Below are 17,560 nucleotides of genomic sequence, written 5' to 3'. Positions count from 1 at the left end.
TTATGACATTCATTATTGTTTTTCATTTGTTGCAAAAAGAATATTTTACAAGAATTATTTTATTAAACTTTGTTACGACATTATTACACAAGTTTGCATTTCCCATTTGTCTTCGTGTTACATACTTTTTAAATTCTCCACCATAGCACTAAACTACCTATAAATTCTTCATATATATTATATATATTTTTTTCATTTCAATCTGTTTGTCTTGTTTCTCTTTTTTAAAATTTATTTGACAAAAAAAATCTCTTTTTTTTGAAACTTTTTAAACTTGAATTTTTCTACATGAAATGTTTAAGATCACAAAATTTTAAAATATCTTATCCTTTGACACATATAATGAAATAGTCTTTAATATATATAAATTGATCAATTTAATCCTTCGACACATATAGTAAAATAGATTTTAATATATAAAACAAATGATTATTTTAGTTTTTTCGACATCACATAACCTAAATAGTCTTTAATATATGTCAAAAAAAATATTTTATTTATAAATATTAGTAATAATAATGATGCAAAATAAAAAAAACATCTGTTAAATTTGAACTCTGATTTTTCTAGGTATTCCCTTTTCTTCCTAACGAAACGAAAAGGGCATATCCGTCAAATATATTACTGTCCGACGCCGGAAAATCAAAATCCAAGTTACTGTACTGCTTCTTCTTCCCATTTATCCATCTTCCTTCTTCCCGTTTTGCCCCTCTGCAAGATCTCGACACCGTCGCCGTCATCTTCCCGGGAAATTCATCAAAATTTGAAAAATTCAGTCGAATCACAGTTTTTTGTTCTGTATTAATCTAAATTATCGGAGAAAAGTTGTTTGAATTTATTGAATTGACTGAAGAATTTGGGGAATGAGATTTTGTTAAGGGATAGTTATGAGATCATCTATGTCGCCGGACAATTCAAGCAGTGCTCCGTCGACGTCGAGGAGTTCTCCTCCTTCTGCGGCATCTCAAAATCTCAATTGTAAACACAGGTCTAAATCTGCAAACCCTAGTTTTTTATCTTAATTTTGCATTTTTAGTAGCTTTTCTTATTCGTAGATCTGAAATTTTAGCTTTTTCTCTCTCGTATGCCTGGAATTCAACTGTGATTTGATGAATTGATCCGAGGCTGTAGATGATGGCTTATTGTCCAAAATGTGTGTGCTTTTGGAGGATCGTAATTGCAATATTTGTATTTTTAGTTTGAACAACAATAATAACAACTACACCTCAATTCCGAGCTTGATGGGGTTGGCTATGTGAATCATGTTGCTCCATTTATATACCCCTACTAGTGCAATAGGAGTATCTAATAATGCAGATTTATTGTAGAATTTATTTACAGCTGACAAGATTTTAGAATTCCTAGTGTACATTAGAACCCAAGTAACCTCCAGGATGCTATAAAGGGAACTTTTATATCTGTGAAGTGAAATGACAGTGGAGAAAGACGTGATCGTAAAGAGTCATCTTAGCACAACAAGGGGGAGAGGGAGGTGCTGAACTGTGACATTGGGGAAACTAGGAGCAGAGACAGTCCATTTACAGTCAACAATATTCCAGCCTAAATCAGACCAATATCTATTGAAGCATCAATCTGCACTGCAGCAATATAGAAGAAGATATTGGCCCATTGAAGGTGAAGAGCCTGTATGATGTATGATTGACTGGCCCATTAATATGGAGAACTAAAGCACCCACAAAAGTGTCATATTTTAGCTAGCTGAGAATTTTAGGAGCATGCTCAACACATGATAATTTGTGTAAAAGAGGTATTGCATTGTGCAATAGATGTTATTTTGTTTCTGCACTGTTTATTTGCGAGAGAATCTAGGACTCTTTCTGGTATATATTTGGGATGCTTAGAAAACTAAAGGAAACACTTGTAAGCTGGGGTAAATGGAGAGTTGGGAAAACCATCAAAACACTTGGAAGATGATTCCCATTATGTATTATTTGGAGTATTTGAAATCAAACGTGTTTCGATGGAATTGCAACTCCAGTTCATGTTTTAAATTCCAGATGTCTACTCAATCTTTTTGTTTGGTATAATCACTATAATGCAAACAATTCTGTTCTATTTGTTGATTTTGTAAGTTCCTTGAATTTAGATAGGAGTCATAGGAAGCAGAGAAGCTAACAACTCTTTGTACCCTGATTTGCATCCACTGGATATTTATTGAATGAAATTCCATTTACCTGATAAAAAAAGATGGGCGTCCAGCCATATGTCTGTCCAAAAGAGGGACCAATTAATCGGTTATGTGTTGTTGGGACCTGCGAAGTAGCAGTTTTCAGTTGCCAAACATATGTAGTTTCTGGCCACACCGGAATCTGATACTCCCTCCCTCCCAATTTATGCGGTGCTTTTTGACTGAGCTCAAAATTTTAGAAAGAAATGAAGACTTTTGAAACTTGTGACCTAAAACAAAGTTATATACATTTGTATGGTTATAAATCATATCATTAAGTTCAATTTAACACAAAGATTTCTGTAGTAGGAATGTATAATAATAATTAAGAATGGTTCCAATATTAGTATCTTAGAATAAATAACTAAATATTTAGCCAAGTAAATTTTGTGAGCATATGGAATGAAAATAGATGGCTTTTATCTGTTGCTGATGTGGTTTATTTTTCTACCTGCTACAGTAATGTCTTTCAGCTGTTAACAAGGAGGGAGGTAGCTCCTCGAACTAAACGCACTTCCAGAAAGTTTTGGGGTGAGAATACAAAATGTACTCTTGACTCCTATGGGTTGAAACGCGGAGTGGGAAGTGATGCTAGACAAGGACTAATATCGTGGTAACTTCATTATCTCTTTTTTTTCCTGTAAAGTCTGATAGAATCTGCTCCATCCTTTTTTCTCCATCTGTCTCATTTAATTATTGCAGGGTAGAGGCAGAGTCGTTGCAACATTTATCAGCTAAGTATTGCTCACTGTTGCCTCCTCCAAGGTCTACCATTGCAGCAGCATTCAGTCCTGATGGGAGGACACTTGCTTCTACGCAGTCAGTCTCTCTTCGATTACATAGACATGTATAATCTGTGCTATATTATGCTAGTTTTGTATCTGTCTGTTCAATTTGATCGTAGTTATCTTAATTGTCTAGCGCTCCCATCTTGCAAACTACCTATTCATTAACCATAGTCCATATGGATGTATGCGCAAAATTGTGATGTAGTCATTTGTGAATTCTCCCTCCTTATTGATAAAGTAAGAATGTAAGGTACTCTGGCAAAAATTTTACTTGTATTGGTTGGGACTAATCTCAGCCACTTTACTTTTTTAAGTTTACTGACATATTCCCGTGGCGGCAGTGGAGATCACACAGTGAAAATAATTGACTGTCAAACTGGGAAATGCTTAAAGGTTATGAGTGGACACCGCAGGACACCTTGGGTGGTGAGACCATCTTTTTTTATTTTTTTTTGCAGAATGTTTTGGAATATCACCTTTCTTCCTGGATATCTTATATCCTGGTTAACATCTGTAGGTTCGTTTCCATCCGTTGTACCCTGAAATACTTGCAAGTGGAAGTTTGGACCATGAAGTTCGGTTGTGGGATGCAAAAACTGCAGAGTGTATAGGATCGCGTGATTTTTGTAATGACCTGTAGCATCTCAGTAGTTTAAAGAAAAAACTGTGCACGCTTTACTCTTTTTCTTTTGACTGTAACTGGTGAAACATTCATCTCCTACAGATCGTCCCATTGCATCCATTGCATTCCATGCCCAGGGGGAAGTTCTGGCTGTTGCTTCAGGCCACAAGGTAAAAATTTAAACTCAAACACTCTCTTGGGTGATTTACATTTCATGTTCTGGTAGTGGGTGCTTATTTTGAAATCTATGACAGCTTTACATATGGCACTATAACAGAAGAGGAGAGGCTTCTTCACCAGCAATCATACTGAAGACACGGCGTTCTCTTCGTGCTGTTCATTTCCACCCACATGGTGCCCTGTTTCTTTTAACAGCTGAGGTATCACTATGTTTTTTGGTGACCTGAGGTGTGAATTGCGATTGTTTTAGATGCCGTCAACCCTTTATTTTGTAGGTGTTTTACATGCCGTCAACCCATTATTTTGTAGGTCAACGATCTGGACTCATCAGATTCCTCAATCACTCGTGCGACCTCTCCGGGTAACTTGCAGTATCCTCCTCCTACTGTGTATTTGACTGATGCTCATTCCACTTATCAATCTGCTTCAGCAAATGAACTGCCTATCATGTCTCAACCATTCCTAATCTGGCCGTCAATTGCAAGAGGTGATCCTAGAATGCCCATGCAGCAGAGCGATACAGATGTGGGATCTGATAGTATACAGCAGAGAGCAGACACTTCGTCATCTGTCCGTCTTCTTACATATTCAACTCCGTCCGGCCAGTATGAACTTTTATTGTCGCCTATTGAGCAAAGTGCATCTCCTACACAAGAAGCTCATACTAGTTCTTCTGTCAGAGAAAACGAAACAGGTAATCAACCTTTAGTTGATCCCATGGAGACTGATGGGCAGCCAGAAGAGAGAAACAATCAGTTTTTCCCTTTTAGTGACCCGGCATACTGGGAATTGCCTTTTTTGCAAGGATGGTTGATTGGTCGAAGCCAAGCTACTCGTTCAGAGCTTAGTGGTGCTACCATCAATCCATCAACTTATGGTGAACTGGAAAATCCTTCTGCTGTTCCCTTGGTAATTTCAAGCAATAGTCATCCAAGGTCCGGAAGATCTGGTTCTCGGCACCGTTCTTCTCGCTCTCGGGTGATCCCTGTTGCTGGAGCTGGTGATGGCGCTGCTCCCGTTAATGTTATGCATGATGAGAGTGATTCACAAATTTCTATTGGTCGCATCCAGTCAGAGATAGCTACTTCACTTGCAGCAGCAGCGGCTGCTGAATTACCTTGCACTGTGAAACTCAGAATATGGCCTTATGATATTAAGGTTCCATGTGCAGCCCTTGATGCTGAAAGATGTCGCTTAATAATACCTCATGCCGTACTTTGCAGGTGGGAATGATATGTACTGTTTCGAATCAGTGGCTTGACAACCTATATGGATAAGCTTTTAAAATACACTGGAATATTAAGCTGTCATGAAGAATCATCTTGAACCTAATATTTCTAATTGAGTAGTTGATTACTAGCCTCTTAGCCCTATACTCCGGAAATTTTTCATGTATTAATTTGACAGTTCCTAATTTGTGTGTCAGAATGAAAATAGATATGTTGTTAGATGAACTTTTCTGAATGCTTACATTGAGGTATTATTTTCAGTGAAATGGGAGCCCATTTTTCACCATGTGGGAGATTTTTAGCAGCTTGTGTTGCATGTATTCTGCCGAACTTGGACTCTGATCCTGGTTTTCATGGTCATCTTCATCACGATACTATGGCAGCTGCGACTTCTCCAACCAGACATCCAGTTGCTGCCCACCAGGTTATGTATGAGCTACGGATATATTCCCTGGAGGAGGAAACGTAATTACCGAATCACAATAGCTTATATTGTGCTTTCTTTTCTGTCTAATTTCTCCCCCATTCGTTATTTCTCCTGTTATGATTGTTGGTTACTTGATACTCTTTGTCATGTGTAGGTTTGGTTCCGTGCTTGCAGCTCGAGCAATTAGAGCTGCTCATTGTTTAACTTCAATTCAGGTAAATACTCATTTAGGTTCATGGATTTGTTTTATCAAACTTGTTTTCTGATAGAAAAAGAGCAGTTCTACATGGAATTAAACTCTGGATCTTTTACTTTCTTTTTGCCTTTTCTTTTAGTAAGGAAATAAAACTCTAGATCTAATAGTTTTTGTTTTAAAACTCACAGAAATGGAAAATAATTAGATCTATATGAAAGAGAGAAGTACAGGACAGGGTTTGGGAAGGGTAGGATGTATGCAAACCTTATTCCTACCTTTGGGGCTAGGGATGTTGTTTTCGATAGACCCTCGTCTCAAAAGAGAAGTTATCAAAGCAGGGTAGCAAGCAAATATGACATCAAATTATTTTAGCAAGGTACAAGGCAAATGAAGTAAAAAATAGCAATATGCATTGGAGAATAAGAAACTACGCGACTACAAATACTACTACCAATAAGAAAGAGAGGGGATGAGGCTAGCCCCTTCTGTCCCACATAAAGTGCAACAACACTCAGCTACCTACTAACCTTTTACCCTAATCCTTGACCTCCATGCCTTTCTATCTAAGATCATGTCCTCTCTAATCACTTCCCCCAGTTCATCTTTGACCTACCTCTACCTCCCAACTCCTGCTATTGCCAACCTTTCACACCTCCTTACTGGCACATCCCACACACCTTCTCTTCACATGTCTAAACCATCTCAGCCTCACTTCCCTCATCTTGTCTGCCACGGAAGTCACTCCCACCTTGCCCCTCATAACTTCGTTCCTAATCTTATCTCTCCTAGTTTGTCTGCACATCCATAGCATCCTCATCGCCGCTACATTCATCTTTTGAATGTGGGCGTTCTTGACTAGCCAGCACACTGCCCCATACATCATTGTTGGTCTAACCACTATTCTATAGAAATAATTTCATTAAATGAGAGGGCAAAAACATGCCCGTATACAAGAAGTATACCAAAACATTAGAAAGCCTTACAAAAAGACACAGCTTTTTATGAACAATACCCAATGATTTATACAAGTAGGAACCTCATGGTGCACAGGGACAAGAGGATATTCCTCAAATGTACAAAATCTTTCTTCACTCCGTCGAAAGCTCTCCTATTTCTCTCTTTCCATATGATCCACATAATTTCTAAGGGTGCAATGTCCCAAGCTTTGTGTCTCCTCCTCCTTAATTCCCAGCTATACCATGTTTTTTTCACAGTGCACGCCTTTACCTACCCAATACAAAACCATCTCAGAATATCCCACCATAAGCAACACGTTATCCGACAATGCAAAGTAAATATTCACATCTCCCAATTCTTTACACATAAAGCACAAACTAACACAATTGATTGTCCTCTTTCTCAACTTTTTTTGCTGTTAGGATCACCCCCTCGTAGTGAAGAAACATACCTTTCTCGGAACTAATAAGCTTCTCGTAATAAGACTTTACGGAAAAGACGCATTCCCCCCCACCCCTCATCTCCCTACATCATTACAATACACCTTTCATAAGTTGCTTATTTCTTATTTTTGTAAAATTAGTCAATCATAGACAACATTACTTATCCAGAAGGAAAAAGAGACTCAAATATTGATACATAATAGTAAAACTTGTTTTTCTTGGACTATGCTTTGCTGCTTACCGATCTGAGACATTGATAGGGCTCCTCATCTTTTGTAATTGCAGTTTTCTCCAACTTCAGAGCATCTGTTACTTGCTTATGGGCGTCGCCATAGTTCACTACTGAAAAGTGTTGTGATTGATGGAGACACAACTATACCCATTTACACGATTCTTGAGGTGAGAAACATCTTATGTTCGGGCCTAAGCAATTATTGAGTGTATTACCACTTTCATAGGTCTTTATAGTTGCATAACTTGCATTATGTAAACACTTGCTAATGCTTGTTTCAGTTTATGATACATAATTTTTGCTTTGGTCTAAAATGTTAATGTACTAATTGTCATATTTTCAGTAGCCTATAGACATTTCGAGAAATTAACTTTAAACCATGACCTGGTGTTTTCTCAGATAGTGAGATCAGTGAGATACAGTGATATTATTTCTATCTACTGATCAACAAAAAACATGAGAGTAGCTTTACAGATCTTCATACATTTATGAAAGATAGAAACCTTAACTAGATCTACTTCAAGTGAAGAATGTTGTGAGGAATATTATGGTTAGAGAAGTAGGTCTCCAGATGATATCCATGTAAAGGCTGAAAGTAGCTTGAAGAGGTTAGAGTTGTATTGTCTAACTAAGCTTTTAAATTTTTATTTTTTTTGAGAAAGGTAACATTTACTTCTATATATCCACAGGTATACTAAATCAAAGTGTAGTCCCCCTCCAAAAAGTTATACTTACATTAGTCCTAAGATCTTCTAGTTACATCCAGTCAATGGCATTAGAAACATCTTCAGAATTTCTTATCACACCAAAATTAGTAAAAACCTAGGCAGTTTATATTTATCTTCTGAATGTTGTTCTTCTTTCCTTCAAAACATCTCTATTCCTTTCCTTCCAAATTGTCCACCACTTTTTCCTGCATTTCCATCACTATTCCAGCATTTTAGAAATTTTGTGATTCTCCCTGGTTTTGTCCACTTGATCTTCCTCTTGTGGATGAACATCTGCCATAATTGATCCGTCCATTTGCAGTGTAAAAGCGATGGTTGACTGGCTCCACTGTTCTTCGCATAGATAGCATCTAGAGCAAAGGTTGTGTTTCCGCTTGTTCAAGTTTTCATGTGTCAAGACTTCCTCCTTTGCCAAAAGCCATGTGAAATAATTCACCTTGATGGGATTTTTGTTCTCCAGATCATCCTCCAGGGCCATCGTGCTCGCTGCTCTTCAATAGACCTCAGTTCTCGATATGCAGATCTTACAGTGAACTCTCCCTTTCTCTCCCCTTCCCATATTAGTCTATCTTCCTCTTCTGTTAGATTGGTAGCCATAGTCATTGTGTCATGAAATCTTGCTATGAATGTCATTTCCCAGTCATTTAAGTTTCTTCTCAGATGTAGGTTCCACCCTTGTCCTGTCCATAAGTCTGCCCCTGATGCTTCATGTGCTTGACTTTTAGATTCTATAGCTCAGGGAATGCTTGTTTGAGTGTCTCCTGTCCGCACCAGATGTCATTCCAGAAGGCCACTTTTTCTCCATTACCAACCTTACAGTTTATTCTGTCCTTGACCCCAGAAGCCATGAGTTCTTGATTGATCTCCATACACTACAATCATAAGGGTTGGTCACCACCTCTGTCATCCACTTGTCCTCTATGCCATATTTTGCTGTTATTACTTCCTTCCATAAAGATACTTGTGGTGAGGCAAATTTTCACAACCATTTCATCAACAAACTCTTATTTTGCGAACTCAGATCTCTGATGTTGAGTTCACCCCCCTCTCTTGCTAACTAGCAACTCCTTTATCTTCACTGCCTTTCCATAGAAAGTTCCTCCTAATTGCATCTAACCTCTTGGTTACTTTAGCTGGTATAGGGAATATTGACATCATGTATGATGGCAAGGCATCCAGGACACTGTTAACTAGAGTTAGTCTGTCACTAGAGGATAGATATTGACACTTCCAGTTCACAAGCTTCCTTTCACATTTTTCAATTACACCACTCCATATTCCACTTGACTTGCTCTTAGCCCCCAAAGGAATTCCCAAGTAGGTTATTGGTAGTTCACCTACTTTCCATCCTAGCTTGTAAGCTAAGTCCTCAATATTTGGTACTATGTTTACTGGATAAATGAAACTCTTGTTCCAGTTTATGTGCAAACCTGATACAGCCTCAAAAATATTTAAAATTACTCTCGAAATCAACATGTGCTCCTTTACAGCTCCAAAAAATACTAGAGTGTCATTTGCATACTATAGATGAGTGATCTCTAGATTGTTTCTTGTCTTCTCCCCCACTTGGAAACCTCTGATCCAACCATTTGCTCTTGCAGTCTGGAATGGAATGGGTTTCTGAACCCCTCCATGGCCAAGATAAAAAGAAAAGGAGATATGGGGTCCCCTTGACTCAGACCCCTGTTTGATGGGAAAAAATCACATGGGTTCCTGTTGACCAGAATAGAGAATTTCACTGAGCTTATGCACTTTCTGATTCACTTTAACCATCTTTGACCAAAATCCATCCTCTGCATCACCTTCATCAAAAAGTTCCAATTTAGGTGATCATATGCCCCCTGGATTCCCAACTTGCATTTTTCCTTGAATCAACACTGCATCCATGATCTGCCTGCTCTTGATAAAGGCCATTTGTTGCCTATTCACAAGCTTATGCATCACCTTCTTTGGTCTTTCATCCAAAAGTTTTGCAATTATCTTGTAAACTCCCCCCACTAAACTTATTGGTTTGAAGTCATTTAGTTCTTCTGCCGTATTTTCTTGGGTATCAAAGTCACAAAAGTAGCATTTATACTCTTCTCAAACTCTCCTTCCACATAGAAGTTTTGAAATGCTGCAACCATTTCTGTTTTGATGATATCCGGGCACTGTCTAAAGAAAGCCATAGAAAAGCCATCCGGGCTAGGGACTTTGTCCCCAGCATATGCTTTGATGCTTTCTAGAATTTCCTGAGCTTCAAAAGGGGCCATCAGTTGGTTGTTGTCATTTTCATCAATCATAGGACACTCCCTCATTTCCAACTCTGGCCTCCAATCTTCAGTAGAGTATAGATTTTCATAGTACTCAGTAATCTCTCTTTGTATTTCAGCAGGTTCAGTCACTAACTACTCTTTGACTTTGATTTTATAAATAGTGTTGACTCTTCTGTGTGAATTTGCTATCTTGTGGAAGAAACTGGTATTCATGTCCCCTTATCTAAGCCAAACTGCCCTAGATCTCTGTCTCCATGTTGTTTCTTCATTTTGACTATTTCTTCCAACTCAGTGGTAAGAGCTAATCTGGAAACTATTTCCCCTTCCTCTAAAATTCTCTGATCCTGTATCATTTCAAGTTCTGCTAATTGGTTGAGCACAAGTTGCTTTTGTTGTTTCAGATTCCCTTGACTGGTCTTGCTCCACTCTTTCGACTTTTCTTTCAATGCCCTCAGCTTAGCTTCCAGTACAAAGTCTGGTTTTCCTTGGAAATGAAAAGACCCCCACCAACCCTTTACTGTCATTGAAGCCTTCTGTAGTCGGCCACCAATTTTCGAACTTGAAATATGATTTGGTGGACCCCCATTCTCCACATTGTAGCATCAACGGGGAATGGTCATAGACAATTCTCTGTAGAATAGACTGCTTGATATTCCTGAATCTTGTATCCCTATCTTCAGAGATCATGAACATGTCTGGTCTTGCTGATGTGGAATGTCTGTCACCTTTCCTCCATGTGAACACTCCCGCTGCTAAGTCTAAGTCCATTAATTCCATGTCGTTCAATGAACTCTGAAAGATCTGTGATTAATGACCTGCTGATTCTACTGCAGTTGAACTTCTCAGAAGGATATCTCACTGTATTGAAATCCCCACATAAGACCCAAGGACCTGTGAATAGACCTCTAGCTGCCCCCAATTCCCACCAAGTTTCTTCCCTTTCAACTGTCATTTGGGGCGTAGACTCCCGTTAGGTGCCATTTAAAATCCTGATTTTTGCCTGGGAAACAACATGAAACTGAGTACGCCCCCACACTACTTACTTCCCCTTCCCATATTCTTTTATCCCCCATAATTAGTATGCCTCCCCTAGTCCCACTAGCTTCTAGTTGCACATAATCTGCCCATCCACTACCCCAAATTTCTTTAATTATGTTTGCAATCTCCCCCTCCCTTTTTGTCTCTTGAAAACACACAACATCTGCTTTCCAGATTCTTAACATGTTCCTGATTATACACCTTTCTTCCCATAATTCAGTCCCTCACATTCCAGGATACAATGTTTAAATTCATTAATCCATGATGGCCAAATACCCCCCTATACTTCTAGAGCCATTGCTGTGAAACTTAGAATCTACTTGTAGGTTCTTTAGTTCCAATTGCCCTTTTTTCTTGCATGTTGACTGTTCACTATGTTTCCCCTTGGCTTTCTTGCTTATTACTGTCAATCTTCATCAATAATTCCCTCGCCCTATCCTCACATCCTTTGAGATTAACCCCAAATTCCGAGCTCAGTTTGATTATATTTTGTTGTATCCATTCTGAGGTGCTCAGTGTGTTGTTGTCTTCCTCTGGGAATTGGATACCCAGTGGGATACCATCCTCTGCTCCTCCATTTGTATTCTCCTCTGCCAATGGTTGTACCATTATCGCTGTACTTTTCTCCCCCAATTCTTCCTTATTTTTTCCAGGCATGTCTACCATATGTCTCACAATTTCCAGTTCCCCATTGTCCCTATTCCCAGACGTAATCTGACTTTGAGCTTTATTTTCCTTCGTTTGATTTGCTGATATCTCGATGTTAATTATGTCTTCTGATGGGATTTGTAAAGCTTGGGCTCTAGCCTTTTCCCCAGCAATTGGGTCCAAAAGAATGGGCCCAATTTCCTTTGACCTAGTTTTTGTCTGCTACACACTATATTCTCCCCTTCTAAATCTTGGGCCCATTGCATGAGAGACTCCTCACTCGAAGACCCCACGTGCCCATCCACCTTTTCTGCTGGTAGTACCTCCTTTATCATCTGCAAAAGCTGATCTTGGGTATTGACCGCTGGGTATTTTCCCTTCTCCTCTCTCCTCTCCTCTGAAAATTTCACGGTGACCGGAGCTTCACACCATACCGGGATGGTGTAAGTGAAACTATCGCAGGTTATTTATACTTCTCTGGGAATCTGTTCGCTGTCGCCTTGTACTGTTATTCTAGCCCAATGAAGATGATTTTTGAGAAAGGTCTCCTCTGTCTCGATATAGCCTCCACATAGGTTACCGATCTCTTTAAAAACCTTTTGCGACCATATATTCATAGGTAAACCTAGCAGTCTGATCCATACCCTATCTCTCCTTACCTCTGGTGGTCAGGAGCCAGTTGTTGGTTTCCACCATTCAAGCTCCGATTTCATCTTCTTCCAGATCCATTGGCCTGTTAAGACATGCTCTGCTGCTAGTCTTGATGGTAGTTCAAACATAAAATGCCCGTCATTCATGGGATACACTTTGACTTCTATCGCCGATTTCCAGGAGTTACAGGCCCATCTTCTTACATCATTCAAGTTAGGGTTTTCGTTTGTATGGCACTAGAATTTCCCTACTATGCATCTGTTCAAGAGGTCCTTTTCTAATTGTGATTTGCCTCCTGTGATCCTTACTCTGTTTGCTGTGCTCTGTATCTCTGCCCTCTCCGTTTCCTCCGTCACCCATCTGTCACGGAAGAAAGCTTCTTCGTAGGACCTGTGGAGTTGTTTGTTGTCCTTTACTGCTATCCCCTGTGTTTTGTCTGGTTCATAAATAAACCCAGCAATCTTGTGAGCTATATTCCCCCAACCTCCTTTGAATGTAGATTCCAGAGTAATTATGACTGCTTTGTTTTAACCTTGTAATGCTATAAAACTGATGTATCTCCCACTCTCATTGTATTTGAGAGTGCAATAGAACTCTGCAAAGTTTGTCCTTCATGTTCCACCTCTTAACTGTCCTCCCTGCACTTTGGAGGCTTCAATTCTGCAACTAACCATTTCAGGACTTTAATGCTAATTTTCACTCTTTTCATCTGATGTCGGCTGTGTTCCATCCATTCAAACCACCTCCCAACTTTGTCTTTACATCTCGTAATGTTGTAGGACTTGAAACCTGCGTTATAAAAGATGCTATCCTCCCCTATTGGATGTGTTCCAGCGAGCTTGCCGGATCCACCCATCTGAAACCTAAATTTAAAACACTTAAAACTAAAAATTGACAAACCTCGATATCTGTGCTGAAGCGTTTTTTTTGTTTTTGTTTTAGTGCTTTTTAGATAAAGACAAAGCATCCAAATATTCTAAATTTTATTTTGAGGAGTAGAAAGAGACCAAATGAGTGGAGAAAGAGCGATATGAAAGAATGAGGAAGGTGTTCAAAGTTGTACACACTGTTCTGGTATTCAATTTCTGGACTATTGATAAAAAATTTTGAAAGGAATGACGGTGCATAGAATTAGGGACACATTAATAGTGACAGAGAACTAATTTGGATTTATATGTGTGGGTGATACCAAGAGTTACACTTGGAGGGTTGGAGTGTTGGAACAAATACAACATTCGCTCAGAACAAAAAGAAAGATGGAAGATTGTCCCAGCTTGCATTTGGTGGACAGTTTGGAAAGAGAGAAATCAAAGGTGTTCTGAATACAATACTAGCTCTATCCAGAAACTGAAGATGAAGTGTTTAGCCTTTCTCCATTTTTGGTGTAAACGTGAATATATGGAAGATATAAAAACTTTTGTTAATGTTTTAGGATCTCTATAAGCAGTTTTTAGTTTAGAATATCTTCATATATTCCCTTTTGTGATTATGGATAGCTGCAGTTTTATGTTGTAGCAAATCGTTATAAAAAACATTTGTTACCTTCTCAAAATGACGACAATATGACGACTCAATATGCTATTACAAGACGAGGCAGACCTAAAATTACTTGGAGGAAAGTCGTAAACTTATAATTTCTCTTAATTAAATATGATTCTGATTTAGAACATAACACAATGGAATCAAATGATCCATTCATGCTATTCCAACTAGTTGTATGATGTTTAGTTGTTCTTTTTAAATTTAACCTAGTAGCAAGCTTCTTAGACTAGTTAGAGACTTGTGTGTCAGTATAGAGAAAAGCATGAGGTTTAGAAAAACACCTATTTCACCGAGAAGAAACACTCTTGAGTTCTGGTATAAAATGTGTCCAACTAGTTGATTGATTTATTGATCAAATGTTCCCCAACAAAAGTTTGGCATTGATTCTAGTTGATTGATTAAGTAACCACTATCAAGGTAACCATAAATAACTTGTGTAATGCTAATCAGCCTTTCTTTCTTACTCTTTTGAGTAAGCATTTCTGGAACTTCATTAGACATCTGCTTCAAGAGGTAAGTCAAATACAACTTGCGTCACGCAAATAAAATAAGCCTTTATAGGTGAAAGCTGAGGCCTGAGAAGTGAAGAAAAACCTCAGAAGAGGAAGGAACACTGTGACACTTCAGTTAAATGGTGGCAACATACATATTAAGTTTATCTCTTGAAATTGGATGCCTATGTGCTGGCAGCCGTAGGGGAAATTTTTCCTCTTTCTTCTGCATTTTCTGTTTTCTGTATGTCCTAAGTTGTACGTTTCTGAATCAGGTCTATAGAGTTTCTGATATGGAACTTGTGAGAGTTCTTCCCAGCACGGAGGATGAGGTCAATGTCGCTTGTTTCCATCCTTCGGTTGGTGGTGGCCTTGTCTATGGAACCAAGGTAACCAATATAAACTTTTTATGAGCTTTTATGTTTCTTCTTCCTAAAGATAAATATATTGTCATCTTAAAAAGCTCATCATGATTTATTTTCCTCTAATTTTGCAGGAAGGGAAGTTAAGGATTCTCCAATATGACAATTCGAATAGCCTGGGTCGCACAATATCCTGTTCTCCTGTCGAGAACATGCTCGAGGTATAATAAGGGCTGAATTGAATTTGTAATTACTTCTTCTGAATTAGCTGTTATTAGTCATGATTTTAGTAGGAGTTGTGGCTTTTTTACCAGCAATTGCCTTTTTAGGCTGTGATGGTCATTTGATATATCAAGCTTTGTTTTTAGATTGTCTAGAATAAGATATAATTGCCAATTTACTACTTCCTCTATCCAATATGTCACACACTTTCCTTTTTAGTGTTCCCCAAAACAAATGACACTTTTCTATATTTAGCAATAATTTAATTTAAACTTTCTAATTTTCAATGACCATGATTTTTATAGCCTCAAAAAAAATTATGACATGTTTTAGACAAGGTTCAAGAGTCTCTTTTTTTCCCCTTAAACTCCGTGGCACAGTCGCATAAATTGGGGCAGAGGGAGTAATAAAAAGGCAAAGTCCCTCATCAGTGGTCCTCAAGCAATAGAAGTTGGCTCCACCATCACCTTCCCCTATGAGCCTTGAGAAAATAAGCCAAAGCCATTGATATTCTCATATGTAAACAACTTTAACTAAGTTGACAATGAATTTGAAGTGAGTTTTTTAGTTTTAATCTGAGATAACTTACATCTGTTACTCACATCAGTATCCTGTAAATTGAATGCAGGTCCCAACATATGCTTTAGAAGGCTAGTAACTTGTGATGATAAGAAAAGGTGATAGGTATATTCCATTTGGCAACTAATTTTTCTGTTGTATTTTCCTGCATCAGTTCTTCAATAATTTCTCTTTTGAGCCGAGGTTCTAGTGGAAACAACCTCCCTCCCCCACAAAGGTAGGGGTAAGGCCTGCGTACATCTTACCCTCCTCAAACCCTACTTGTGGGATTACACTAGGTATGTTGTTTATTGGTGAATGTTGGGATGGTGGCACTCGCTTCTTTCCTGCAAGTCCTATTTCTTTTGTGAATGGAAAAATTCAATAGGCGCTTTAAGCCAAACTTGGTTACCAGTTGCTGGTTTAAAGTGGGAAATGTTTGCAGTCTGCATCATTACTATCCTTTAGAGTACTACTGGATGGTGTTTTTGCCATGTTCTTTCGTACTGCCATTGGGTGGGGATTGGGGTTAATGAGTATGAATGAAGATGAGTTTCTATTGCTGATGAAATGCAGATAAAATGTGACGATGTCACTATGAACTGGAAGAAAATCAATTAAATGCAGTTATATTTGAAGGTCATGCTATAATGATATGCATCACTTTTAACAATGTTTAAGTTTACCTATCATCTCTGCCAAAATTTGAAGCACTCAATGGCTTTTTAATTGTGGTGGTTAAAGTGCATTTAAAGGAATCATCACTTCGCGTGGCTAAGTTAATTGAAATGCCATGAAGATTCATCTTATTCTGCATTTATTCACTTTATTCCAGACTGTTGCTGTTGGATTTGATGAATTGCATCATCGAGAATAGTGTCTTGTGCCTCATTGTCAGTGAAGGATTGTGCCTTTGTTTTTTGTTTTTTGTTATTTCAATCTTAAAGTAGTTTAGAGTTCCTAGACTTATTGTTGGTATTTTGAGATTCTACTGATGAGTATTATTTTCCAGGGTCTCGTATTAATATACTAGTCCGCTATGGCTAGCGGCTGCAAAGATGAGTGCTTTTGCTGAGGACATTGAAACCTTGAAACTTAATGCAGTACAGCTACAGCAGTATATGGAAGAGGTTTATACTTGAGCTTGTCTAACCTATAGTCACTACAGATTTAAGACTAATGGCACTTTCAGGGACCGAAAGATTCACAGAGCGTCTCGCTTGGACTACTACCCATGTGACCGCACGAGTGCTCTAGAGTTCTGTTTGATGGAAGGTAAGTGCTGGCGGGAATCGAGGGACTGTTTCTACAAATTTTCCTGCAGATGACTTCAAATGTACTATAGGAGTTTGATTTTGATTTATTGGATTTCTTTCAGAAGAAAAAAAAAAGGAAGAGAAAGATCCCAAACACATATTTGAGTCTTGAAATGCAGTAGTAATTTCTATGATTTTCTTTAAACGAAGGCTTTCTAATATATGGTTAATTTCAGTTACCCTTGCTGAATTGACAACACTAGGGGTGTTTGAATGACCACTTTCTTGTATGAAGAAGTGATCTCCAAAATCTGTAAATGTATTCATTGCATTAGGATACGGATGGTCCAACAAAATTTTGGGTCAAAAACATATTTATAAATATTCATAGACTAATACACATAATAAATTGAAATAAATTTTGAACTCGTCATGCCAAATGCTAAAAAAAATGGCGTGGATAATAGAAGCTATGAATATCATATTTACTAAATCATTATGGATGGTCATATAAAATTTGGGATAAAAAAGTTTTGGTTAGTCATAT

General features: G+C 38.2%; 1 protein-coding gene across 5 annotated transcripts; it reads left to right on the top strand.

Annotated features, from left to right (window-relative positions):
• Positions 1–547: 547 nt before the first annotated feature.
• Positions 548–17,347, top strand: LOC125830849 (uncharacterized). 5 transcript variants are annotated; one of them, XM_049510027.1, is made up of 17 exons: positions 548–988; positions 2,649–2,801; positions 2,891–3,007; positions 3,318–3,402; positions 3,494–3,602; positions 3,701–3,768; positions 3,853–3,978; positions 4,088–4,139; positions 4,209–4,383; positions 4,459–5,001; positions 5,269–5,472; positions 5,589–5,649; positions 7,316–7,429; positions 14,891–15,004; positions 15,112–15,198; positions 15,828–15,883; positions 16,770–17,347. In XM_049510027.1, the coding sequence occupies exons 1-16, from the start codon at positions 888–890 to the stop codon at positions 15,852–15,854; spliced, it is 2,136 nt and encodes a 711-aa protein (XP_049365984.1). In that variant the 5' UTR covers positions 548–887; the 3' UTR covers positions 15,855–15,883; positions 16,770–17,347. The 5 variants fall into 5 exon arrangements, with proteins under 5 accessions (XP_049365984.1, XP_049365983.1, XP_049365982.1 ...); XM_049510026.1 differs by having other exon boundaries at positions 4,209–5,001; XM_049510025.1 differs by having other exon boundaries at positions 4,088–5,001; positions 15,828–15,876.
• The last annotated feature ends 213 nt before the right edge of the window (positions 17,348–17,560 follow it).

The sequence above is a fragment of the Solanum verrucosum genome, unplaced genomic scaffold, assembly GCF_900185275.1.
Source record: "Solanum verrucosum unplaced genomic scaffold, falcon-dt-bn FXZP01000049.1, whole genome shotgun sequence".
Classification (NCBI taxonomy): Eukaryota; Viridiplantae; Streptophyta; class Magnoliopsida; order Solanales; family Solanaceae; genus Solanum; species Solanum verrucosum.
Note: the sequence above shows the minus strand (reverse complement) of the source record. Positions and strands in the feature narration are given on the sequence as shown.

What these genes read in the sequence shown, in the direction of transcription:
- LOC125830849 (XM_049510025.1), top strand. Translation starts at nt 888, where the DNA reads ATGAGATCATCTATGTCGCCGGACAATTCAAGCAGTGCTCCGTCGACG. An exon ending in CCTCATGCCGTACTTTGCAG is followed by an intron (nt 5,002 to 5,268) that starts GTGGGAATGATA and finishes TATTATTTTCAG; the next exon opens with TGAAATGGGAGCCCATTTTT. An exon ending in ATTGTTTAACTTCAATTCAG is followed by an intron (nt 5,650 to 7,315) that starts GTAAATACTCAT and finishes TTGTAATTGCAG; the next exon opens with TTTTCTCCAACTTCAGAGCA.